General features: G+C 36.9%; 1 protein-coding gene across 1 annotated transcript; it reads left to right on the top strand.

Annotated features, from left to right (window-relative positions):
* The first annotated feature begins 17 nt into the window (after nucleotides 1–17).
* PTP4A2 (protein tyrosine phosphatase 4A2) lies at nucleotides 18–25,676 on the top strand. Its single transcript, XM_032495789.1, has 6 exons — nucleotides 18–398; nucleotides 14,460–15,146; nucleotides 17,365–17,457; nucleotides 20,592–20,722; nucleotides 22,077–22,151; nucleotides 23,162–25,676. The coding sequence occupies exons 2-6, from the start codon at nucleotides 15,051–15,053 to the stop codon at nucleotides 23,268–23,270; spliced, it is 504 nt and encodes a 167-aa protein (XP_032351680.1). The 5' UTR covers nucleotides 18–398; nucleotides 14,460–15,050; the 3' UTR covers nucleotides 23,271–25,676.
* The last annotated feature ends 1,072 nt before the right edge of the window (nucleotides 25,677–26,748 follow it).

Here is a 26,748-nt window from a genome sequence, read left to right as displayed (position 1 = left end):
GTGGCGGGAGCTGGTTCCGGCTGCGCGCGCAGCGGTGGTGGCGGCGGCGCGATCGGCCGAGCTGTAACCGTCGTCCGTCCCGTAGCGGCTGGAGCGGCAGCGGCGGCCGGGTACGGCGCGAGGCGACGCCACTGGGCAGCGGCGGCAGCGGGGACAGCGGCGGCAGCCGGAGACGCAGCGGCGGCCGCAGCAGCAGCAGCAGCAGCAAGACGGACTCGTGGACACGCGCCGCCGCCGCCGGGCCGGGCCGGGTGTCGCGCGCCGAGGCTGGGGGGGAGTCGTCGCCGCCACCACTACCGCCGCCGCCGCCGCCGCCGCCGCCGAGGTGACTGAGGAGAGAGGCGCCTCCTCGCTCCCGCCGCCGCCGGACTTCAATGCCCAGTTCCCAGCTCAACAGCGTGAGTGCGCTGCTCCCGGGCGGCCCCCGCGCCGGCTCCCGGGGCCTCCGGGCAGGGAAGGCGGGAGGCGCCGCAGCCATTAGTGCAGGCCCGAGACACGTCCCCGGAAGGAGGGCCGGGCCGGGGCCGGGGGCGGGGGAAGTGCGGCCGGGAAGCGTGGAGAGCGAGGGTGGGTGAGGAAGGGGGAAATCGCGCGTGTGGGAGGGGGAGGGACGTGTGCTGAGCGCGAGAATGTTGAGTGCGGGGGGAAATGTGCGTGCGTGAGGGCGAGAGTGTGAGTCGAGGAGAGGGCTGAGTGTGCATGTGGGGGGAGAGAGAACGTGAGGGGGAAAAAGTGTGGATGGGGGAGTTGAGGGCAGTCTCCGGTGTGAGTCGAGGGGGAATTGGAGTGGGGTGGGGCGCAGGGGAGGACAGTGGATGGAGGGTGGAGGGGAGAGCGCGTGTAGATGAGTGTGAGTGAGTGTCAGGAAGAGCTAGTGGGGAGCGTGTGGGAACGAGTGAGTGGGGATAATGAGTGTGTAGGGGAGAGTGGGGTAAATGGGGGGAGAGTGAGTAAGTGGGGGAGGGAGAGTAGCGTGCGTGGGGTAGAGTGGTGGCGGGGGAGAACGTGAGCGCAGTGAGAGGGAGGTTGGCGAGAGGGTGAATGGCAGGTGGGGGAGAGTGCCTGCGATTGTCCAGTGTGTGAGCAGGCATACTGGAGGCTCTCCTTGATCATTGTCTAGGGCCATAGTGAACCTGGGTGTCCTGGGCTAGGGAGTTCTTTCCAGGAGCATCTTGTCCCCGAGTCCTTCAAGTATGAGGAAAGGGTACAGAAGTCTATTCCAGTGGCACTACCATCTTCTGGCAGTGTGATTGCTTTTTTTTTTTTTTTGTAAACCGCTCCCTCCATTCCCCACTTCCCCCGCCAAGTTTCCTGACATCCAGGTAAATTTCCAAGTTTGTCAAGCATATGATTGCGATCTTTAGGGCTCTGAGAGCTAACTAAAACAAACTTGTGTACTGCTCAGAATCTTAAGCTCTTTCCTTTAGAGTGTTCAGAAGCATGGACCCTTTTTAAAGTACTGCTGGTTTTTCATGTGAGAGATATTTTATAGTTAGGTAAATTGAAGTAGTATTTTTTAGGTTTTGGCTCTTTCCTACCCTTTTGGAGAGAAGCTTTTAAGAAATAGTAATAATGATAATAGTAATGATGTAACTGTTGATGATGAAGAAGAACCATTGGCCAGTTTATTATTTCCTGGAATTTGTCAAGATATGAATAAAGTATCTAGAAGTTCTAGCATCACTATAGGCATTCAGCAAATGCTTGTCTGTTTGGAGTCACCAAACTATAACCACTGCTGGATTAAATATGGTAGTTATTTGCTGCCATGTTCTGTATTACAAAGTAGTTTCAGACAGGAAATGAGTGAAGTTATGCCTTGTTCAATGTGCAAAAGGAAATTAAGGCTTCAGAATGACACATTACTAAGGCTTCATCATCACTTGCCAGGATCCCATTTGTTGGTGAAGATGGTAAGTTTTTTTGCCGGTATTCTGATCTTGACATTTTATAAATTGTTTCTTATGAGATAGTGAATGGACTAATCATTGTCATGGACTTTCCCCAGATTCTTGTGTTGTAGAAGAAGGGATTCTTGATGAAGAGTACCTTGTTACGGTTCTTATATCATAATGATGAGAAATCTCTTAGAATTTGGGAGTCTTTCAGTATAGACATAGAGTAGTGTGGTCCTTTTGGAAGCAGACAGAATTACAAGCAAAATCACTGACGTGTAATTAGAAGTCGGAAATTATATTTTTCTTACAGTTTTCTTTTTCTCAATCACTGATGTGCTCTCTGCTTTCAGAAATAGGATATAGTATTATTACTATTCAATGGGGGACCAGATTAATTAGTGTTAAGTGCCTACTATGTACCAGGTGCTTTTTGTATTCCCATTTAATTCTCACAGCCACTATTAAAAGGTGGTAGGTGTCCTCATTTACGTTCATTTGGCACATATTGAGTGGTTTCTATTTGCCAGGCGTTAGGGATACAGTGATGAGATGAAGAGATTTAGAGACTCAAAGATGTAAAGTAACTTATCCCACGTCACAAGGTAATAAGAATTGGAGCTGGATTAAAAACCCAGGTCAGACGCCAAGTCCTTGATTTTCCTATTAATTACCTTCGAAATAGGTTGTTTCACTTTGAGGTTTCTCATCCAAACAGTTGACCTAGCAGCTTGTACAAATGAGAGATGTTGAAGTTAATACAGAAGACTTGAATGGCTGGAGGCAAGGAGATCATTTAGGAGATGCTGACTTGAGGCTCTTTGGGGCCTAAGTTAGGCTAGGCTTTTATGTGGGTGGAGATTCTGCCTTGAAACTCTCTTGGGGCCTCAGGGTGTGTGCTTTGAGACAGAGTTTTTATGAGGCACCTGGGATATGTCTGGGAGAGGAAAGTCTGATTAAAGAAACCCCAGCAGCCTTTTCTGTTTTTTATTTTGGGGGAAAGAAGACTGCATTTATTGGGGCTGAGAGTCAACCAGAAGTCGTCACTTCTTTGTGAAAGTCTTTCTCTTGAGCTTTGTGGGATATTTACCTCAGGAGATTGTGAAGATCAAGTGAGAAAATACATATGAAAGCACTTTGTTGCTTATAAATTGAACTACAGATTCAAAGTATTATCACTAAGACTTTTCTACTAAGGTAACAGTTTGTTACATTTAGTAGCTGGAAAAGGCTGTTAGCATTTTAGACCACCTATACAAATGACAAATTGTTTAGAACTGCTGAACCGGGTATATTCTGACTCAGAACAGCAAAAGTCAAACCACTCCCTCCATGAGTCAGTCAAGTAATATTTAATTTGAACGAACCAAATTTATAGGCAGAAACCCTTTACAACATCATTGAACTTTGGTGGCACTGGGGAAGAGTAAATGTTTGAACACTTTTGCACATACTTTCTTAAAAAGTCTGAAAGCCCCATGTTTATATTTTACTTGAAAAGACATGTGAACAATGAAAAACAGATTTATTTTTCTTAAGATACAACTTTTTGTTCATTTTGTCTTTAAAGATAACATTTCTATATGAAGTAGTTACAGATTTTGAGACACAAAGTTAAAATTTAATGGAGATTTATTTTACAAGGTTTGACTGTACTCTTCCTCTTTTGTTGAAATGTGGAATTGGTAACCAGTGAAGCCTCTAGAAAAAGTATTTACAAATAAGATTCAGAGGAGCAATACATAAATTTTTAGCTGTTGCTCTTGGAAGTGTGAAACTTAGAGTGAAGCCAGTTAGGCTGATTTCTTCAAGTGCTATTCCGTCAGCTATACTACTTACAGAAGTTGGGGATCTTTACAAATTTCGAGTAACTGGAAATCAGGACCCATAGTTTTCACATGGAAGACTTAGTTCTCTTTTTTGAATAGGGTAGTGGTAGAGATTTTGAGGTCTTGGAATACTTGTGAAGATTGACATTATGCTTCAGGTTTCAACATTCCCTTCTTGAGAATCTTCTTTATGCTAAATCACAAATCATCTCATTTAAAATTCGTAATAGTTCTGTGAGTGATGGCATTCTTTCAATTTTACAGATAAGGAATTGGTTTAGAGATCAATTGTTGAATCCCAGTTAAAGAGTAGCAATAAATAGATGGCAGTGGATTAAAAAAAATGTTTCCCCTTGGGGCTTAACATACTTAAGTCTCTTTCTGGCTACCCACCCCCCATCATTTTACAGGGAGTTATGTAGGAATTAATAGATGTCAAGGAAGTTGGCCTTTGTTTTTGCTTGAAATTTAGTTTTTAAGTTTCTGTTTGATTAAAAGATACTTCAGTTACTTGCTTATTTTTTTTGCTCTTTGGGGGTTGTTGCTACTTTGAGACTTTTCTCAAGATACTAGTTGGGTTATATAGAAACTGATGGTTATTCTCTAGGTTTGTAAAGCAAGAGTCCTTGATCTTACAGTTCAGATAATTTTGTACCATGGGTTTGTTAAATGAACAATGGGTGCCACCAATTAAAATTGCTTGGGAAATGGGATTTGAGTCTCTTAATCTGAAATACTAGAAGAGTCTTTTATCTGTTTTCAGCTTCAGAACTAGTGTATGTATAGAGATGTCTGGTAGCTTTCTCTGGTTATCCTTTGTTTTATTGACTGAACCACATTCTCTAGCTCCTTTGACTTCCTGGCCAGCCTCTTGGGACTTGAAGCCTTACAGGATTGCTTGATGTAGAGCTCAAGTGGGTATTATATGTAAATCTTTTGCTCCTTGAACTTGTAGAGGTCTAGGCTAGGCTGGAAACTCACTACTCTAGCACCTCAATGAAAGAAGCTGCACAGCACTGCGGGCTCTGTCCACTTTCCACTTACCCTATGGAGTTACTAGGACCCAGATGAGAAAATAACCTTTCTCCTGCACATCTTAAGGTGGTTTTCCCTGCATTATTTGTTCCATCAGTATGGATTTACGGGACATAAACTCTGCCAGAAAAATGGCTATGAGGGGTTGACAGATTATACCTATAGTTTTTAATGTGACTTGAATACAATTTTTTTTTTTTGCTCGCACTGATTTCTTCCCTGTAGGTTCTATAATACAGCATCCACTCTGTCTTAAGTGTCCTAGAAACTAAATTTCATCATTTGAATATAAATTTATATTGCATGATATTCCTTTTTCAACTAGAGAATTTTAAGATTAAGCTTTTCTGTGACCCTTTCTTTGCTAGTTGAGCCTGGTTTGAAAAAATATTTTGACCATTAGAACTGTCTTTACCTTTAGAGAATTGGTGTATTTAATTCCTTTCATAGTATTTTTGGGTTGAAATTTCATTCTTCTCAGAAAATGTTAATTCTTTTGGCATAAAATGCACACATGATATGTTTGCTTTAGCAGATCAGATAAATTACTTTATATTTTTATTTCTGCAGTGGTCAAAAATGTTGGCTCTTAACTAATGTATTGTTTGACAAGAATTCAAATTCACAATCAAGTCGTCTTTTAGTTTTGAGCTTAACTTTTTTGCATTCTTCCTGGAAACATTCATTAGATTGGAGCACCACAGTCTCTGTAGATTGGATTTATATACATATGTTGATATTTACTATTTTCAGTAGCAAAACGAATTGATGTGTTGCCTTCTTTTCATTATCGGTGAAGAGCCTATCATGAGGGAACAGAGTGACTGGTTAGTGCAGAAGGATATGAGTCATCAGCAGGATTTGTCAGCAAATTGAGAAGGATGTGATGGAGAAACAACAGATACTAGTGACATTATTCTTCGTTCCACACATGTGGTTACAAACAGGTTTCGTTTTGGTGATTGGTTTAAATTATTCAAATAATTTAGATCTTTCTGGATGAAGAGCACATCAAATTTAAGTCATAGCCTAAACTCTGAATTGTTTTTCTAGTGAGATGGGATATTCATTTAGAGGTCAAGTAGAATTTAGTTAAACTCACATCTGTTTACTAGGAAAAAAAAATTCAGCTATCAGATAGGTTTTAGTAAGCTGAGGGGCTATTTTTTGTGAAGCTTGCCAACTAATATGGTAATATTTGTTTTCCCTCCGTGAGCAAAGAATTACTTCCTTACTACTACTCTGCTTTTTAAATTCCTAAGAGCTTTTATTGCCTTTGAATTGGTCTGAATTCTCAGCATGGTCAAGGTCCCCGCTGAGTTACCTAACCAAAGACAGTTCCTTTCTCAAGTCATGCTACCATAGGCTATCACTGTTTCTACCAGTCTTGTCATAACATTTTTTTACCTTTCCTCAGAAGTCTTAATTAATCCTACTCCATTCTACTGGTGATTATTTTTTGTCTTCAAAGTATGTAGCATTAATAATGAAATTTTAATGCCCGTCATCAAATGTTTTTCACCCATGTTGATTCTTCTAGGATCTTGATCCTGGATGGTGATTGTATGGTGTGCACACACAGCTCCATAAATGCTTTGTAAGATTAGATGTGCTGCATTTTGGTATCATTCAGAGCTGGTATATTGTGCCTCAACTCAGTAAGCATTTGGAGGAAGAAGACACAAAAGATTAAATTTTGCATTCTTTGAGAAGAGAAGGAGGGTGAATCCGTGTTGAACTAAGCTAATGAGCAAAGAATAATAACCCCTTGACACGGCATTATAGAGATATTTCACAATTTTTACTTCACATATGTAATGTGAAACAGTTGCTTTCACTGTATGATTTTTAAAAGATTTTTGAATATTATATTTTATGAAAATAAACATCAAGTCATTATTGGGCAACTAGTGGCTAGACAGTGTATTTTAAAAGGCCACCAGCAGCTAAAAAATGAATGATTTGGGTTCTTGTCTGTTTATCTTGTACTATACTTAGTGCACAGAGAGATGGCTGTGAAGTATAATGTGATTTATAAGAAGCAAATTTAGGAGAGGAAGTGTAACTTACTTAGGGGAAACTTGGACCAAAATGCCTTAACAGCAAAAAAATTCTGGGGCTCAAACAAAAGAATTTATGCTGACAAGATATAATTAGGAATGTTTCTATTCCATATCCTGTATATAGAGAGCTTCCTTCCCCCCTTTTGGTGGTGGATACTTGAACAGGACCTTTAAATATACTCAATACATTAGGCAAAAAGGGGAAATGAAAGAGTTAACCTGACCCATGAACTGCTGAGCTCTGAAACGTATATTTTAAATAATGCTAACAATAGCCTGGAAGTTTTTGCTTTGCATGCTGCTCGTGTGCTGTAGGTTATTTTGAAAGGTGATTCAAATAACCTTTTCCCAAGTATCTATTTTGCAACTTCAGGGAACTTGCAGCTGTTACAGTCATTCTAACTGTCCTGATATAGCTCAGAAAACATTCAACCCTGTGTTGACAGGGTGAATTCAGGTGTCCTTTGGATTCTACTGAATTTGCTTTATTACAGTTGAATTTCAGAATCTGAAATACGTTTCTTTATTAATGAAATAATCGATTCAGTGGTTCTTGGTTTAATGTATGTGTAGTGATGTTGGAAACTAAAATGATTAAGACTTAAATTGTTCTCCAGGAAAATTATTTACCATTTTGACATTAAAGAAAGGATGGAAGGAAAGAAGAAAACAAATATTAGAATTTAATTTTATGGGAGTGAAGCTGAATTGGAGATAGTTCTTTGTTGTATGAAGGAGGATAGCATAGTTATTTTGGAAAAGAATGTGTGTGTGCAAACTTTATAATAAAGAGGCTTGGGAGTCCTGAAATGTGCATAAGCTCAAGTCTTTAAATGTAAAACATTTAAAGGAGAGGATAGTCATGATACCTTTGCCTGGAAATGGAAGTATGAATGAATAGAATCAATTTAATAGAGCTATTGAAGTTAATTTTTAAAAGATTCACTGAAAACGATAAGATTAATGTCCAATATTAAAATGGTACTGTTAAGACTTTTAATGTTTTTACTGGTATTCAAGTCACTTTTTAGAAAAAGTAAAAATTGGCCATAGTTCTGTTATCTCCATTTAAATTTTGTTTATGAAAGGAAAAATAACATTGGACAAAGAGAATTCAGCTGGAGAATTGCTAATCTTTAGAGGAACAGTAGAGTACAAAATTGAAAAGTAAATATTTTCAAATGTGGTGTGAAAATATTTAACGCAATTTTTGTCTTAAAGTTATTTGTAGAGGTAGGAATTACTATAAAAGGACAACTACTTCTAATCACCAGGGTACATACAATTTGAAAACCACTCCCTTTTTATTTGAGTGGTAACAGAGCCCACAGGACTTCAGAAAATGACTGTCACTGTTCTCAGAAGCAGGTGTGATTGTTGGTTAATTGCTTTCCTTTTCTTTTTGAGTGGCAGGCCATGTGTGTCCTGCTGGTTCTGAAATGTTAAGATATTTTCCCACCATCAAGGTCATAATTTCTTTTTATAGAACTAATTATTGATTTGTGTACTGGAACTTGATTCTCAAGTTCCCTCCTTAAATGAGGAAGTGGAAAAGCGGGAATAACCAGGGGAGTAACTATGAAACTTTTTTTAGCAGTAAGAAGCATCTTGTTATTTTTAGCTTGTCTACAGATATTTTGGATCCTAATTTGTGTAGAATTTAGTGGTACCTCTTTCCTTGTCAATTCCCCAGGACTGTAGTCAGTAGGGAGGAGAACTAGCATTAATTTGAATGGTCTGAGTTCAGGAAGCCAGATGTATTCATTTTTAGTTTGATAAATGCAACAATGGAGGGATGAACAAAGACGAGTAGTACAGAGTGTGGAGCTCCTGTTTCTGCAGGGCTCTGATGAGTTGGGAGTAGGCTGTGAATATGAGTGAAATTTCAGTTTGAGACCAGTTAACCAGAAAAGTGTTTTTTTTTTTTTTTTAAATGAAGTATAGTTGGTACAATTTGTTACTTTCAAGTATACAACATAGTGATCAGACATTTAGATACCTTATAAAATGATCACCTCTATAATTCTATAACCATCTGTCATCATAAAAAGTTATTACAGTTTTATTGATTATATTCCTTGTGCTGTATATTACATCCCCATGACTTATTTATTTTATAACTGGAAGTTTGTACCCCTTAGTCTCCTTCAGCTTCTTCACCCAGTCTCCCATCCAGAAGATGAGTGTTTAATTAGCAAAGTTGAGTACTCTTTAATTTACAAGATACTTTTTATCTCAGATGGTCAAAATGCAGTAGATACAGTAGTTCTTTACAGATTTCTCTACTTTTCTTCCTTGATGGTTGTGAAGATTTGATGATTTGTTGTCTGAATGGTCAGGCTTCTACAAGTTCTTAACAGTTACTCAAGACCTTGACTCTTTTTTTTCATAGGCCCCGTATCTAGTCTGTGGACAAATCATTTTGGGTTATACCTCAAAGTATATCTTGAAATTGATTCATATCCTTTCAATTGCTACTTCTCTGGCCCAAGCTTCGGTTTCTTTCCTGCATTATATATAGCATCGGTCTCCTACCAGAGCGCCCTGCTTCCACCCTTACTACTCAAGTAATCTGTCTCCACATAGCATCTAGACTGATCCTTTTAAACATAAGTTGTATCTCTTGCTTGGAACCTCTTACTTTTCTCTGAATGAAAGCTGAATACTTCTATTTTTTATCCCCAAATACTTCTGTTGACCCATAAGGTTCTCTTTTTCTCTTTTTACTTCTCTGACCCCATTCGTTCCCTTGCCTTCTCTGCTGCCCCTTGTTGTTCCTATAACACTCCAAGCATGGCCCCACCTCATAACCTTTGCAAGAGCTAATCCCTCTGCCTAGAATACTCCCTCAAATATCTGTTTGGCTCACAACCCCAGGTCTAGGATAAAATGTCACTTTATTCATTGAGGCATTTCCTGATAGCCTTATTTAAAAGTGGAATCCCCTCTCCCTTCTGGCATTGCAGATTTTCCTGCTTTGCATTTTTCTTCACAGCAGTGACATATTTTATTTGTATTTTTGTCTTGTAAAATGTACGGTCCATCCTAACAGGGATTTTTGTTGTATTTACTGCTCTTACTGCACCTATAAGAATATATGATACACAGTATGTGTCCAATAAATATTTGAATTTATATATTCTTAACTAACCAAGTTACAGGGAAAATGTGTAACCTTTCATGAGAGTGAATTCTGTACTGTTGACAGATTATTTATACTTGTGCAGGTGTCTTCAATGAGGTGAAATGAATTTGTTTTAGGAAAAAATTGTTGCAGGGTATTAGTCTTTTATACATATTATGCTTTCATGTTGCCTGCTTGTAGAAACCAAACTGACTCAAATTTGCATGACTTCCTGTAGAATTTCTGGTAAGAAAAGTAAACAGTAAGTGTATACTTGTTCTTCAGACTGTTGCTGTTAGATTTTATTTGCTAAGATCTGGAGTTCTTTATCGTACATTTATTTATAATATGCTGTTTTAATTTGGTGAATATTGGCGTAGCTTATTGAATTAGAAGATTTATTGTATCATTTACTTCAGTTTGGAAATAGAGGTGATTTTCTCAATGGAAGGCTTGATGTAAATGGATTGACAGGATTTTTGAAAGGATGTCCAGTAAGTTTGGGTTACATTAAAAGGGGCTGATACTGTAAAGTTTTCTCATGCCCTTAAATTCTCTGTATTTATATTTGAACTTAGAATTACAGTTGTCAAATCAGGATCTCAATTTTACTCAATAATTTAGTTTCTTTAACAAAGAAGAAAGCTGTCTTTCTGGAATTGGGTAGGTATAGGCTTGCCTGGGACAGAGGGACTAGCTCTTTTGAGGTTCTTTGTAATCCAGTGGTTGTAGCACTCTTAAAGAAATAGTTAAATTGTAAACCATTGTAGGGTTCTTTATCACCCTAGAATTCAAACTAAAAAATTAAAGTGATATATGTACATGGAAAAAAAATTGAAACTGTTCAGAAGGTATGTATTGTAAATCATGGTCCTGACCTCCAGCTCTAATCCCCTCCACCCCCAGGCAACCACTGTTACCTCTTCTGTTTGTGACTTTTCAGATAGTCCATGAGAATGAAAACATACACAGTACTCACAAATATTTCTACGTACTGTTCATACTGTCATGTACCTTGCTTTTTTCACTTACTAGTGTTCCTTAGCCATCTTTCCATATCAATTTATATAGATCTTTTTTACGCTTTTTAACCTCTGCATAGTTTTCTAACATTGTGTCATGATTAAATGATGGATATTGTATTATTTCATACATTTTGGTTCTTTTGATTCTCATCTAGGTAAATGTTAGCAGTATAATATTGACACTGGTCATTTAAACTCTTAACATACCTCTCTTCAGAGTTGTAAGTAGTCTCTGGTGTGTTACTGACTTAGTCTTACTGGCAGTGCGGTCTCTTAGCTTGGTAGGCTTCTGCTTGCTTGCTCTTCTTCTAGTCTCCTCTTGCTTCAATCTTCTTTCTCTTTTCCTCTTCCTGCCCTTCCTTCTTAATTTAAAAGGATTTCTCTGTCATAGACCATCCTTTCTAATCCGTCAGTGAAGTTATGTTCTTTTGTTAAAAATGGAAATGTTGCCTGGAAATGGAAATGTCCCAAATTCAACATTTTAATAGTTACATTCTGTAAAAGATAAGGGTATGGAATATTTGGATGCATATTGAATTGGATCATTGTTACGTGTCAAGTAGACCAGCCTCTTCCATCATCTGGTAAATTGAAACAAAAATTAATTTTTATTTACATAGGTAGAGCAAGATTAATGCCAGAGAGAAAATTTTAGAAGAAAGTTTTTCAGTAAGATATACAGGTGCTGAGTTTATGCTAAAATGTAGGGCTCTGTAACTTTTGAGTACTTTCCAGCTGTGATAGGTTATGATCTTTTTACAGACTATTTGCTTTACATTCTTATGGGTGTCACAGAAGTTAACATTATCTAAATTGACAGGTGCAAGAACAGTTCACTGTTGATACGTAGTTCAACTCTTGAGAGAAGGGGAAGGAACAGAAGCTTGCTTTTTTACCATGTATCTGTTAACATTGATAGAACATACTGTTTCATTTGGCAGAAATTCCTTTGCTGGGGATCTCAGTATGGTATTAAGAATTGAAAATCTAATAATGAATTATCCTTATCCCTGGAAATGGTCCTTCCAAAATGAGCTTGGAGGAATAAGATGAGATAAAGGTTATTCTGTTTGCTGATGCAAACACCAGTGACCACGTAGAAAACTTAATGCTAGAGCTGTAACCTTTTAAGCCTGGACATCACTACAATGCGTGTCTTTCAGCGCCTTTCTCAGCTGACACACATACTAGCTGTGATAACATCATTAAACCAAAGGGATTCAAACAGGTTAGAATTTCCTTGTGTTTAGCTCTGCACTGCATGCAAACCATTGTTCTTTGAGTAGTTACTTGAATAATCTTTTCTCCCCTTATTATAAGGTCAAAGAGTTGCAAATGAACATCCAAGCAAATATTTGAAGAAAAGTTACACTTCGATGAATAAGATTATGATTTGGAAAATACGTGGGTACCTGCATTAGTCAAATTGAAGGAAAAATAAATAGGGAGTTAGGAGACCTGGGTTCTTGTCCTTGATCTGCTACCAATTAGCAGTGTGATCTTAAGTCATTTTAACCTCTCTGGATCCCAAACATCAATTTTTTTTTTAAGAGATCAGTATATTTGGTCTCTTAAGTTTCTGCTAGCTTTAAAATTCCTTGACTATACAATGGAGTACTCTATGAAATGGGTAATCTGAAGTGGCTTGTTTTGGGGGTACAGTTAGAATCATGAGTTAGATTATGAGTTAGAAAGAGTGGTGGTGTATATTTTTGTTTTCTTAGTTTGAATGTAGAAGTTTTGTGTTTTTACTGTAGTGGATAACTCATTCTGCTGAGGTATTGAAGTTCTTATGCCATTTTGAATTCCTATGTATCTCTTATATTTTAGGAATGTTTTAGTTTTGTGCTTGTGTCTATGCTAATATAATCAGAAGTATGTAATTTACAAAATAAAATGTCTAAAGAGTATTATAAAAAGAAGACTTGAGGATAGAAGATGAGGCTTGAAAGTTGGAGACTTAGGTTCGTTCTTATCTGTTTGTTTCTTCCTGCAAGTGCCTCTGTAGTCATTATCTTTCATCTCTCTGGTCACTAGTCATCTTTTTTAGAGTTCTAAATAAGCATTGGTAGCTTAGGGAAGAGACAAGTAAAAGAACTTAGACCTTGTCCCTTTTTTCCAGAGGAATTTATGATTATGTTGACACTCTGAGGCAGCTATATAGATTACTGTGTTTCAAAGAAATAGGCCTAAAATAATATTAAAAATACTGCCACTTCTCTTTCTTGCCTTGTTTTTGGTAGGGATTAATACTTGGTCAGGTGAATGCTGTGTGAATTAGTGACCTTTAGATGCTTTTGTACTCTTGAGGCAGTGATGAGAAATAGTAAAAAGGTAAACTGGACTAGAAACGGGAGGATGGAATTTATGCATTTAGTTGAGTTAGCTGACATTGTGGGACCTTGGAAAAAATACAGGACTAACAGAAGGCTTGGGTTTGAATTTATGCTCAACTAATTCATTCACCTTAGACAAGTCACTTCACTTTTCTGATTCTCTTTCCCCGTAGGTAGTAAAAACCACTCAAAATTGTGAGGAAAAGAAGATAATTTTTTGAAAGTACTTTATGACCTGATATCATAGTTGGGGCCAATACATATATCTTGGATAGAAAGAATTAAATCCTCAAAGTGGAATTTTTATAAATATCCTTCATTCATTTACAGATACAATTTTAAGCAAAGTACTTAACCATCAAAGCAGAAAAATAAGATCATTGTGAACTTTTCATGGAGGGAAGGTTTCTTTAAGTATCTTTTAATCATTTAAAAATGATTTTAAATGAATTTTAAAATTTAATCATTTTCAAATGACTTGAGTTAGAAATTATCTTTTTAGTACAGAAAATTTATTGAAACCTGTTTTAAAAAAAGACATACTTGACTTTTGAATTTCTGACTTTTAAAACTCTTGGTATACAATTAGACACAACATTGTAGATTGACTATAACTCAATAAAAAAAAAATGTAAAAAAAAAAAATCCAGACACACACACACACACACACACACACACATAAAACTCTTGGTATACACTTTTATCCGATTCTTCATAGATGGCAGTAGTTTAGAATTGTTACCATTTCAGATGTCTTTGGGCTCATAAAGAATGTATTCTTTTATTTTTAATTGACGTTTAGTCCATATATAATGTGTTAGTCTGGTGTACAGCATGGTGACTCAATTATATGCACAGACATATATATTCTTTTTCATTATAGGTTACTGCAAGATTGAATATAGTTCTTTGTGCTATACAGTTGGACCTTGTTGTTTATCTATTTTGTATATGGTATTTAGTATCTGCAAATCCAAAACTTCCAATTTATCCTTCCCCCTTTCCCCTCTGGTAACCATAGTTTATTTTGTATGTCTGTGAGTCTGTTTCTGTTTTGTAAATAAGTTCATTTAAGAATGTATGCTTGACTTTGGGCGTTGTGTTTACTATGCTATCAACCTCCAGTTCATTTTATATATGCTTTTCTTCCAGGTTTTTTGTTGGAATATACGTTGCACATTTATGGCGATTCTGAGCGTGAGGGCAGACTTCTGCCAGGCTCAGCACAGCATTTCCGCTGACAAGTGAGCTTGGAGGTTCTATGTGCCATAATTAACATTGCCTTGAAGACTCTGGACACCGAGACTGGCCTCAGAAATAGTTGGCTTTTTTTTTTTTTTATTGCAAGTGTATTTCTTTTAATGACTCCAGTAAAATTAAGCATCAAGTAAACAAAAGTGGAAAGCGACCTACACTTTTAACTTGTCTCACTAGTGCCTAAATGTAGTAAAGGCTGCTTAAGTTTTGTATGTAGTTGGATTTTTTTTGGAGTCCGAAGGTATCCATCAGCAGACATTGAGGCCCAAGTTGAATTTGGATTCAAGTGGATTCTGAATACTTCTGCTTATCTTGAAGAAAGAAGCTTCTTAAAGAATAAATAAGTTGAATAGAGAAAACACTGATCAATAATAGGCATTTTAGTGGTCTTTTTAATGTTTTCTGCTGTGAAACATTTCAAGATTTATTGATTCCCCCCCCCCCATCACACTCACACACGCACGCTCACACTTTTTATTTGCCATAATGAACCGTCCGGCCCCTGTGGAGATCTCCTATGAGAACATGCGTTTTCTAATAACCCACAACCCTACCAATGCTACCCTCAACAAGTTCACAGAGGTAAGATTGTAGCATGGTCTACTTTTTGGATTGATTTATACGTAAAAATCCCATTAAAAACTAACACCATTGTAAAGAAATCTTTTATCTGTGGAGTGTGTATCTATTTTTACTTTAAATTAAACACCTAACCCCTTACCTCTTGGCCTTTCTCTTGCCTTCTGAGATGGCTTGCACTCTGTCTATGGAGTGTACATCTCTCTAAATAAATTTACTTTTACTCAAAAAAATAAAAAAAAAATCTTTTACCACAAAGCCATTTATTGCTGTGATTGGATGTGGATGGTCATCTTGCCAATCTTTGTTTGAATTGAGTTGAATTAATTACAACAGATTTTTCAAAGAACATTATAGAATTCGGGGAGATCTTAGAGATAATATAGTCCAGTATTTTTTCTTAAAGCCTTTCAGCATTATTAGCAGTTCTTTTGTTATACTTTCAATAATAAAAGTAATTAACATTTATTGAACACTTAGTGTGCACCCAGCATGACAATAAGCAATTTTATGCATTATATCATTTTCTTCTTACAATAATAGGTACCATTATTACTTCTCTCTTTTAGATGAAGATACTGAGGTTCAGAGTAATTTAGTAATTTGCTTGAAGGCATGCAGCGTATGATAGAACTATCTCTGACACTAAAACCCATTTCTGCCTCCAGTATTCTAACCACTTTTGATGAAAAGCTACCTTAGAACTCCTTAGCAATAGTAATAGTCATATACAAGGATCCAGAAACTTAGGGGGAAGGAAAGATATTATAGGTAGCATTTTTATGTCAGATACTGCATTTTTTCCCATTGGTAGCAGTAGAGAAACTTTTTGTACTTCATTCAACATTTGAATACAAGCTTTTTAATCATTCTCAGCTTGTTCATTCTCAATGTGATTTCTGTTGATGTATTTATGGAGCAGTTAGAGAGCTAGATGAACTCCTAGGAATTCTGAATCAACCCTCTCACTTTATAGATGGGAGAACTGAATTCAGAACAGGTTTTGACTGCTCAGGTTCACAAATATTTACCATAAAAATTTCTACCATAACCTTTCAATGAATAGCTACTGTGGAGTTCATTTTAATGGGATTTTATTTGTATTTTGAAATTAAAAGAAATTCCTGACTCAGTGTATAACACTAAGAACTTTCCTGAGTCTGTTTTGTAAGAAGGTCTTTTTGTGAAAAATAAAGTCCCTTAGCAATTAAGATAACTTTACTCTTTAACCAGATGATGGACACTTCTTGTAGGGTATCACTGTTCCTGCTTATTTATACTTTTAATTCTCTGAGCATCTTAACTTCGTGTACACAGTGTACCAGTTGATTCCAGGCCTGTATGCCCTCAGGTTGTTCAGTCACCTTTAAGCTTGGCTGAATTATGTGATACTATTTTCAGCCTGTGAATTCCTTGGTCATAGTCTCCTGCACCTATAAAAAGATGTTGGTTGGCCCCTTGAAGTTCAGTAGTCACTGGATTAGGCATTACTATAGGTGGACTTTTAAAGGAGCAAGGCTTCTGGCTATAATTGTGTGTTAGTTGGCTTTATAATATAATACTTTTTAATCTTAATTTCAAAATTACTTTTATTTGTTCCTTTAAATTAAAAAAAGCAATAAGTACTTACTTATGTAAAAATTAGAAGATAACAGATAAGCAAAAGACAATTTAAAAATACTTAACTGTTATACTTGGTTTTTTCTGTATATATGTGTATATTTATAAATATACATATAGATAGGGTCACACTGTGTATTAGGAAAAAAAGTCCCCTAACCTCCTTAGTATTAATTTTATAGCTGTCATAGTATTCTTTATGAAGTGCTATACTTTCTTTAACCATTCATCTGTTTTTGGACTGTTAATATTTCTAGCTTTTCACCATCCCAAACAACCTGTGCTGAACGTACTGGTACCTAAATCTTGGTGTATATCTTTAATTATTTTATTAGTATAAATTCCCAGAAGTAGAATTTCTAGGTCAAAGTGTATGTGTGCTTTTAAAGTTTTTGTGTTATGCTACCAAATTGCCCTTTATGAAGATGGGTCTTACTGATGCTTTTACTGAGATTACAAGTGTCCAGTATGTATGTTTTTACAATGAAAATGATTTTGATCTTTGTCTAAGAATGAGGGCTCATTTCACTTTATAAGAGTATATTTTAAAAGATTTGGTTACAGACTTTAAAAGCAAGTTCCGTTATATTTTTCTTTAAAGGAACTTAAGAAGTATGGAGTGACAACTTTGGTTCGAGTTTGTGATGCTACATACGATAAAGCACCAGTTGAAAAAGAAGGAATCCACGTTCTAGTGAGTGTGTAGTGTTTTAATTTTTCACTACAAACAAGTTGTACCTTTTAAACAGATATTTTTAGAACTTGGCACTCATAGTTTGCTTCTTAAACTTATAGGAGATAACAACAATCGTAGCAATTTACTAAAATTTCTTTGGCAGTTTTGTTCATTTATGCCCTTAAAGTCTATACATACAGAGTATTTTCAGCAAGTAAAAAGCAAAATTTAGTGCACACTTATTTCAAGAAAATGGAAATTTCATTTTGTTTTCTTTAGGAAATTAATGTGATAATTTAGCTTTTGTTTCTAGACTACTGGTTTGAATCTGACAAAGTAATTTCCATCAGACGTTTTAAAATCACATAGAAATACTCTCTTTTGCTTTGCAAGTACAAATTAGTTACTTAATATTTTGTGGATAACTTGTAGGGGACAAAAAAGTGGGAGAAGAGGATAAGAAGGAAGAGGGAGAAGGCATCTTGCTCCAGAGTAATCAGCATAGTTTTCTGACACTTGGGTAGGTTTCTAAGAAGCTTTTGTATGACTAGGTTTCTTTCATAGTTCAATTTGAACATAGAGACTGGAATTAGTTTAAATCAGATTTCTCCTTGGCCCTTAAAAACACTGTTTTTATTATTGGAAATAAGAACCTCGGATTAGGTAAAATTTTATACGGTAGTCCCTAAATAGCTGTCTAAATTAAAGGAGCGTATATTGAAATGACCTTACAATCTTAGTATCCTAGAGCCATTTGACATAATTGTGGGAAGCCATTGTTCTGGGAAGACAACTGGAGATTTTTGAAGTAGTTGAATAGGAAGAAAGTAATAAGGAAGGTAAAACAAGGTTTTGTTCCTATTTTTTATAGAGAGGTGGTTCTGCAGTCCTTACTGCAGTGGTTAGTAGTTGAGAAGGCAGTTCATGTAAAGAAAATAAATGTCCTGTTAGTAAGACAGTTGTCTTATCTGATCCATAAAGTTTCCTCACCTCCACTTTGGTGAAAACACAAAAATTAAATAGCCAAACATTATGTTTTTTAAAATGTATTTTAATAGTATGGCATAGTAATAATACTTTGCTTCATTCCCATTTTTAAATGACTTTAAGGACTCCTCCCTGGAAATCACTGGGGATAAGTACGAACATGTGTATAATGTTAAAAAATGACAACAACAACCACAACAACAGAATTTTAACTTCTGAAATTAAACCAAATACAAGTTCTTTTTCCTATATTGTGAGTATGTTATTTAGGGGGTTAATGAGCAATCAGTTCATTTTGACAGATGCCATGGTGAGAAAATGAACTGCAGATTGACCGTGGTCTGTTTGGATCAGTAATGTTGGTAAACACCTTTATGAAATAGAAATGAACTAAAGAACTAGTTTGTAAAAGATAATGGTAGGTCTGGGACTTATTCCAGGCCTTTAAATCTAGGCTTCTGTTTTATTTTGTTTTAAAGAGCTGTGATCAGATAAAATTAAAGGTCTAACTAAAGCTTGAAAAAAAAGAACAAAGACATTCAGAATTAAGCTTGGAATTTTCTTTTTTTTCCTAGGCAGAAATTTTAAGTTGGAATGTTAATTTACTTTTGCTAGGTGAAGAGGGTTTGGTACATTTTATGAGAGAATAGCTCCAAAGTTAAGACCTTTCAACCCTTTGACCAGTGTTCTTGCAAATCAGAGGCACATTGGAAAAGACTGATGGTGGTTTTAGGCATGTCAGTTTGAAGTCCAGATGGTTCTAAATGATTACTTTAGTAGGGTTTTTTTGATAGAAACTGCTTGTATGAGTAAGTGAAGCATGTCTCATATTATTGTTTCTTAACTAGATGAGTTTTAGGGAGTATTAGAGGAAGTAAGCTCTCAGCTAAGGTAGTTACTGATTTTACTGCTATTTACAGTTAAATTCTGTAGTGACATAATGATAACATCGACAACTCTTTAATTATTGGGCGTAGTTGACAAATCAAACATAATGTGCTGTCATAGCTAATGGGCTACGTGAAGTGTTCTAGTGATGCCAGTAATGAGTGCAGAATCAATTTAGTGCTCTGTTACTTTTCTCTTTTTCCTTCTCTAGTATCTTAAAGTGTCCTTATCCAGTCTCATTAGAGTAATGTTATATTAAAAAAAAAACACCACTGTATCTTTGCATTTCTGTCCTTGAAGCAGATGGGAGAGATGGTAACATGAATCTCTCCCCAACTTTCTTCAAAGCTGATTTGTGTTGGATTCTCAGGACCTCATAATAGTTAACAAGGGAGACAAATCCCTGCCTGTGTTGTGAGTGCATATGGGGTTGGTCTTAACTGAAAAACCCAAATCGATGAATATAAAAAGAGAAAGGAATACTTGAGAAAATAATCTTCATTTGCTCAGGATCCTGTCATGCAGTGCTGTGCTTGTTTAATGGGACATGTAATTTAGGCAGAGCTTTAAAAATATTTACTACTTGGCTTTTAAAAAATACATATATAAGCACAAGGATGGTAGTATGTTTCTGTTATGATCTGCTAACTATTAGAAATTACTTAATCAGAAAGCCTTAAATTTTTTTTTAATTTATTTTTTAATGGAGGTACTGGGGATTGAACCCTTGTGTATGCTAAGCATGTGCTCTACCACTGAGATATTCTCACCCCCCAAGAGAGCCTTTCTTTAAAGAAAAGACATCATAACTTAGAGCTGTTTGGGGGATAATCCTTAAAAATATTTATAGAGACCAAAACCAGTTGGTACACTTCTTCGCCAGAGTGAACTTCTAAATCATATTGACAGGTGTGTCATTTCTTACTTTGTCTTGGTTTTGACTTTAGCTTTCTCTACTGTGTCTAATTACTGCTCTATTCAGATAAAATATTTGAAGAACATTAGCCTCTTATCACTCTGGTAAGAGCCTTTCAGCTTTCTAAAGATAAAGTTTGATGCTTATAACACTTCATCAAGAAGGCTAAGTTGTTTGACACACTTGAATTTTGATCTTGGATCATTTTTCAGCAGTGACCAGAACTGGGGGATTAAGAATAGCTATATATAAGTACAGTTAGTGCAGTTAGGCCTACCCTACGTCCTGTGCAGCTATTGTGCATTAGGATGTTAATTCTGGAGAAAACATCAGTTTAATGTAAAAGATCTTTTCCTCCCAGGATTGGCCATTTGATGATGGAGCACCACCCCCTAATCAGATAGTAGATGATTGGCTAAACCTACTAAAAACCAAATTTCGTGAAGAGCCAGGTTGCTGTGTTGCAGTGCATTGTGTTGCAGGATTGGGAAGGTAAGCTCTTCTCCTTTTGTCTGTGAATTCTTTATCAAAAATTTCACTTTGTTAGAAATTTGCATTTATTTCACTAAATATTAAATTACTAAAAGGAAAGGAAATGAGAGCAAAAGCTGAGGTAATGATTTCTCAAAATAACTTTTTATGTTTCATTTTTTTCTCTGAGTTTGATACCATACTAGATTTAGTGGGTGATGGTTAGGAATAGTTTTGAAACTGATTTAATGTAATTATCTTATCTTTGGACCAAAAATACAGTCTTAATTTAGTATGTTTTCTTTTTCTCCTCATTTCAAGTAATCAAAGGTTTAGGTCTTTGAAGTGGGCAACAAAGTTAAAATAATTTTAGATTTGAAGACTTTGTACATGGTTAATTTCAGATTGAGATGAATGAGAAGTTAATAGATGGAGAGCAGATGGTGGAACCTCAAACTCCTGAAAGGAGATGTATGGAGAAAGGAAATGGACTTTGATTTTAAAACATCTTTCTTTGAGCACTGCATTGAATGGTGTTGCAACACTCATCAGCAGCAGAGTAAATGTCAGTTTATGATGTGCACTTTGGCTCAGAACACTAATGCAGGCTGCTGTTGTCTCAGGGTGGTGGTGACTCAGGCTGTTACCTCTGCTCAACCCTTTTGTTTGCTCTTTTCCTTTTTTGCAGTTTAGTGTACAGTTTCTTCTTCAGGGTCAGAAAGTTTCAGTCCTTATCCTGGAGGGTAAATGTCATATTCTAACTTGACTTGGGGCAGTTTTTTAAACTAACAGCTATCCTAGTTAGGTAGTCAGTCCAAAGATAGTGCCCTGTAATGGACTTTTTAAAAACATCATTTCTTTTGTTAGATTAAAATATATATATACTGGTATTGAAAGCTGTTCCTAACTACCAGTTCTGACGCTCTCCTAACTCATGGAAAGAATTTTGTTGAGGAAGTCTAGCACCTTTTTAGTATTTGATGAGATGACAATGAAATTGATTTGTAACAAAAATTCTGAGACACTCAAGATAATACATTTGGTCATTTATTTTACTGTGATAATGGTTAAAGAGCAATGAAGAATTTTTGATGACAAAATGATGGGAAAATTTGAGATATAATGTGGTGATGTTTTAAACAGTAAAGATTTCTTAACTGTTTAGAATTTAGTGCTTTACTAAAAATAGAAAGTATCATAGACTCTATCATGATCGAGATATTTTTACTATATAGAGAAATATCAGTTATTTTAGTATACTGGAACAAGGAAAGCTCAAGCTTTACATAGTTTTAGTAGTATGTAATTCTGAGTTTTAAAAAATCCTTTAATTCCAAAGACCTGTGTTTATTTACAAATGAGCGTCTCTCTTCAGGGCACCTGTGCTGGTTGCACTTGCTTTGATTGAATGTGGAATGAAGTATGAAGATGCAGTTCAGTTTATAAGACAGTGAGTATGAAGTTTTATGTTCAGAAACACATAAAGCAAATCATCTAAGAGGAAGAAATTATAAAAAGTATCCATTTATAGTACAGAGTAATTTGCTGTCTTTGGCTTCAAATATTGTTTGAAGATATCAAAAATAGCAAGTGATAAATAGATTCACAGTACTACTACTGGCCCCCAGATTTGAAGATTTTCTAATTGAGGTGGCAAATTTGGACATTGTAGAATATGTCCAGTATATGACTTGAATATCTAGGAATGTTTAAAATGAGTAACTAGGTAGTAGAGTCTCAGTGATCTAGTGTCTCTTTTAATGGATGTCCAAAATGCCTTCCAGATGCAACCCTCTGTGACCCAGAGGGAAGGAAGAAACCATAGAGGAGCAGTTAATCACCTCGGACTGTTAAGTGACCTGTTCGTCACAGAATCAGGATGGTAGTGCCCAGATAGAATTGTGACATCAATCTGGAGTAACAGGCCATGCTATTTTGTTGTCCACAATTCTTTGGCAGTTACTGTCTTGCCCTTTCCTTTTTAATTTTTTCTTAAGAAAGAAAGAGAGAGTGAGGGAAAGAAATGACTGTGACAAAGGGCATGAAATGTATGGTAGTAGCTCTAGGAAGGTAACACATTTCAAGGAATGCCATCTGTATCTGCTGCTTCATATAAATACTTGCTCATTCATCCTAAATACTTGCTGCCAATTCTAATCTGAAGAATATATTAATTGGGAAGAGTATAGTCAGATGTCTCTGAATAAACCATTCTGACATTTATTAAACGATTAATAGACTCTAATGAGAGTCAGCAAAGAAAACTTGTCTATTCTTTTAGGAAGGCACAGCAAGTTTATGTTTCAACTCAGCCCTTTCACTTAAGAAGTGATGTTGTATGGGAAACGCTAGTTTTCAGTTGTGTAGAGTTAGAAAGGCATAGGCCATAAATAATGCATTTCAGTGAATCAGGTGGCTCTTTTTTTAAGATGATAAATTTTGCCGTTCTTTTATTTTCAGAAAAAGAAGGGGAGCATTCAATTCCAAACAGCTGCTTTACCTGGAGAAATACCGACCTAAGATGCGATTACGCTTCAGAGATACCAATGGGCATTGCTGTGTTCAGTAGAAAGAAATGTATACAAAGGCTGACTTGATTGTGGCATTTAGAGGGAACTCTTGGTACCTGGAAATGTGAATCTGGAATCTTAACTGTGTCATCAAAGTAGTGATGGATTCAGTACTCCTCAACCACTCTCCTAATGATTGGAAAAAAGCAAACAAAAAAGAAATCCCTTTATAACGTGAATAAAATGTTTAAGAAAAGAATAAGAGAAAGAAAAAAGGGATTAATTCAGTGAAGGATGATTTTTGCTCCTAGTGTTGGAGTTTGAATTTCTGCCAAGATTGAATTATTTCAAAATCTCCTGTCTTTTTTAACTTTCTCAAAATAGGTCTGTAAGGAAAACCAGCAAAACATTAGCCTGTGCAGAACCATCTGTTTGGGGAGCACACTCTTCCATTATGCTTGGCACATAGATCTTCCTGTTGTGGGATTTCTTTCTTTCTTTCTTTTGATTGGGGGGGAGGGGTGCAGTATGTTTTTTTCCTTCTCACCTTCTCCTATCCCCCCCCCCCCCCCCATACAAGTTGTAGATGGAATAGGAGAAGCCCACGTTGCTGTAGATGTGCGTGCAGTCTGGCAGCCTTAAGCCCACCTGGGCACCTTTAGAAAAAAGCAAAACAAAACACAAAAAACACCAAAAAAAAAAAAAAAAAAGAAAAAAGCAGTGGCAAATGTATTTTATGATCCAGGTGGTTTTTAGTCTTTACTGATGATGGGGTATTCATGTTGATTTCCTTTCCTGAAAACCCTATTCAGCATTAGGCAAAGTAGCCGAGAGCTTTTTGTTTTGATAAATTTGTGGGGAAACGGCATTTTAAGAGGACTCTCTCTTCTCAAGGAACTTAGCTGAGAGTCGAGTTTTCTCTGTTCCAACCGATGAAGCTAAGTGGGCAACCCAGAGACTTGTTCTCTGGAGGGGAGTACTCCAGGCCGTCGCTAAAGACGTGTCCGGGCGAGCATTAGCACACTTTCTACGCTTTGTAGAATTGTGGGCTGTAGCATTACTCTGATTTTTTATCTAATGATGTCAAAGAATGCTGGTAGTTTAAAATTTTTATTTTAGGACTTACTTGTACTCTTCAGGAACAGTCAGAGGAGTAGCAGCAAAGACACAATATTTTAGACTTGAGAAATGCCTGTAACGGGTGTTTTCCAAACTGCCCCCTGTATGTACAGTTCAGTTTAACCACTGATTGCCTTGTTATTTTCTTACTAGGTTCTTTCTGAGATTAAAAAAAAAAATTGCTGGTTCAAAACCAGCAACGCCTAGTGAGTATGTGTCCACAGGCCGTAACAGGGTAGAAGAGAGACAATAGAGCAGCTCAGTGAGTAGCAAAGGACTGTGTGGTTAGTGAAGTGGTACAGTGACATTTTTGCAGACTCTTTGCTGGGGTCAGTGTGCTGATCTAGAAAAGCTGTTTTTCTGCTCCTTTGCAGAAGGCAGTTGTGACCAGGCTGCACTGACAGAGCAAGTTGGAGGATACCATCAGGGGCTCACACACACTCCATCTCAATATTACATACTTAATAGTGCTCTGCTTCTAAGGATTTGAGTAAAGTCTTAGGGTCATGTCCTGTTGGAATTTGCTATGCAGAGCCATAAATTTCCCGTTTTGTTAGGATCAGCTATGCCAGTAGGAATGGACTGGGACCTTGTCTCACACTGATGATACCTCAGATGTTGGGTGGCTATGTGAACTGCCTATTTCCTATGCCGAATTGTTTTGATTTTTAAATAAATGAAAATCTGTAGATTCTCTTCTCCCCCATCCCAGAAAACAAAGCAAAATAATGCTTTTTGAAATTGTTTCTAGGATTTTAAAGTGAAAAATGATGGTACTATCCAAAATTCTTTATTTCAGAACCTGACAATAGATTCCTTATTAAAGGCTCAAGATCAAAATAGCGTACCCTCTAAGCTCAGATAGACTGTGGACTCCAAGGGTTTTGATCAATACCATAACAACCCTTTTTCCTTTGACATGCTCTGATTTTTGTTGTTTGGAGGGAGGGAGGGAGGGAAGGAGGGATGGGGAGAGAGAGAGTGTGCATATGTGTGTGTGTGTGTGTGTGTGTGTGTGTGTGAGCGAGCATGTGGTATCCACCAGTATCAGTGCCTGCCTGAGATAGGAAAATTACATTCCTGGTTCTGTATGAGGAGAAGGGTGTATAAAGCAACATGAAACATTAGCCCTCATTTTGTTTTAAATTACAGACTAATATTAATTGTTCTCAGAACTGGATCTTTAAAATTAAAAAAAATTTTTCTTTTGGATTTAATGAAGTATTGCTAGCTGAAGCCAGTTTGACATGGTGAGAGAGATGTCAGACTGATGAAAGGTGTGCAGCCTGACTTAAAACCAAACCCTGAGCCCTTTTAAAGAACAATAAAACATATTTTACATGCTCTTTGTCTGTGCATTTGTTCTCCACCCTCAGGCTGAGTTTCATTTATGTCTCCTTGGAAAACTTGGTATTCGCAAGTCCTGTTTTGGGTCCTAATAATTATTGCAAGGAGGTGAAATAATTAAAGTTTGGAAAGTTCAAAGATTTCATGCCTCCCAGGTTTTCAATAAAGGCAAACTTAACAGTAGCTGGGATACATCTGGTTCATTTTCTGGTTCAGTTCTTGGACACAGCACCATAGGAATTCAGTACCTTGCCTCATTTTAAAGGATTTGTTTATACCATAGGGTTTTGATTGAAACTTTTTACTTGAACTCTTCAAAAACAGAGACAGGAGGAACTTTATATATCATACGATTTGGAGGTAAATTTCCCTTAAACTGGATAAGCACCTGTCCATTCATCCAGATAACAAATTTATGTGGTGATGTAGTAAGAATGAAAAGAAAGATACTGATCCCACTTTGAAGGACCTTCGTCCAGAAGAGGAGTCAGATATGCAGACATATAAACAGTGAGTGGTTACAGAACTTTGTGACTTAGAATTGACTGATCCTTTCACCTTATTCCCTTCAATACCCCGCTCAGACTCTGGTTTACTGTTAGAATCAATGTTGGCTACACAGGCAGTTGCCTTGCCCCATCTCTGGCTTCATTACTTTCCCAGCTGAGTGCCGTTTTTGGTTAAGTTCAGTATGCCACCTCTGCACATACGCACGTGTGCAGTTGAACTTGGTGGCATGATTTCTGCGTTTAGAAGACATGATCTCAGGTAGACCTCAGTACCATCTGACAGTCATACTGCATTTCTGTATTCCACTTGCTCTTCCAGTCTCCTTAAAAACTCTTAAATTTTAACATCTTTCTCATCCTCTCTGAGCTTATGACTTTTTTTTTTTAACTTAGAAGCAAAATTTCCATAGGCTTCTGCCATCACATCCTTGTTTGAAGTATTTTGAGTCAGTTTCTTAAAAACCTTAACTTGAAGGAATTACACAAATAGCACGTTAAGTACTGTGACTAAAGCACCTATAGGGAGAGTGATGATTTACTTGGAAGTATTTGAGCACCTGCC

Source organism: Camelus ferus, chromosome 13, assembly GCF_009834535.1.
Source record: "Camelus ferus isolate YT-003-E chromosome 13, BCGSAC_Cfer_1.0, whole genome shotgun sequence".
Taxonomy (NCBI): Eukaryota; Metazoa; Chordata; class Mammalia; order Artiodactyla; family Camelidae; genus Camelus; species Camelus ferus.
The sequence above is the reverse complement of the archived record's forward strand: the minus strand, read 5'-3'. Positions and strand labels throughout refer to the sequence as shown.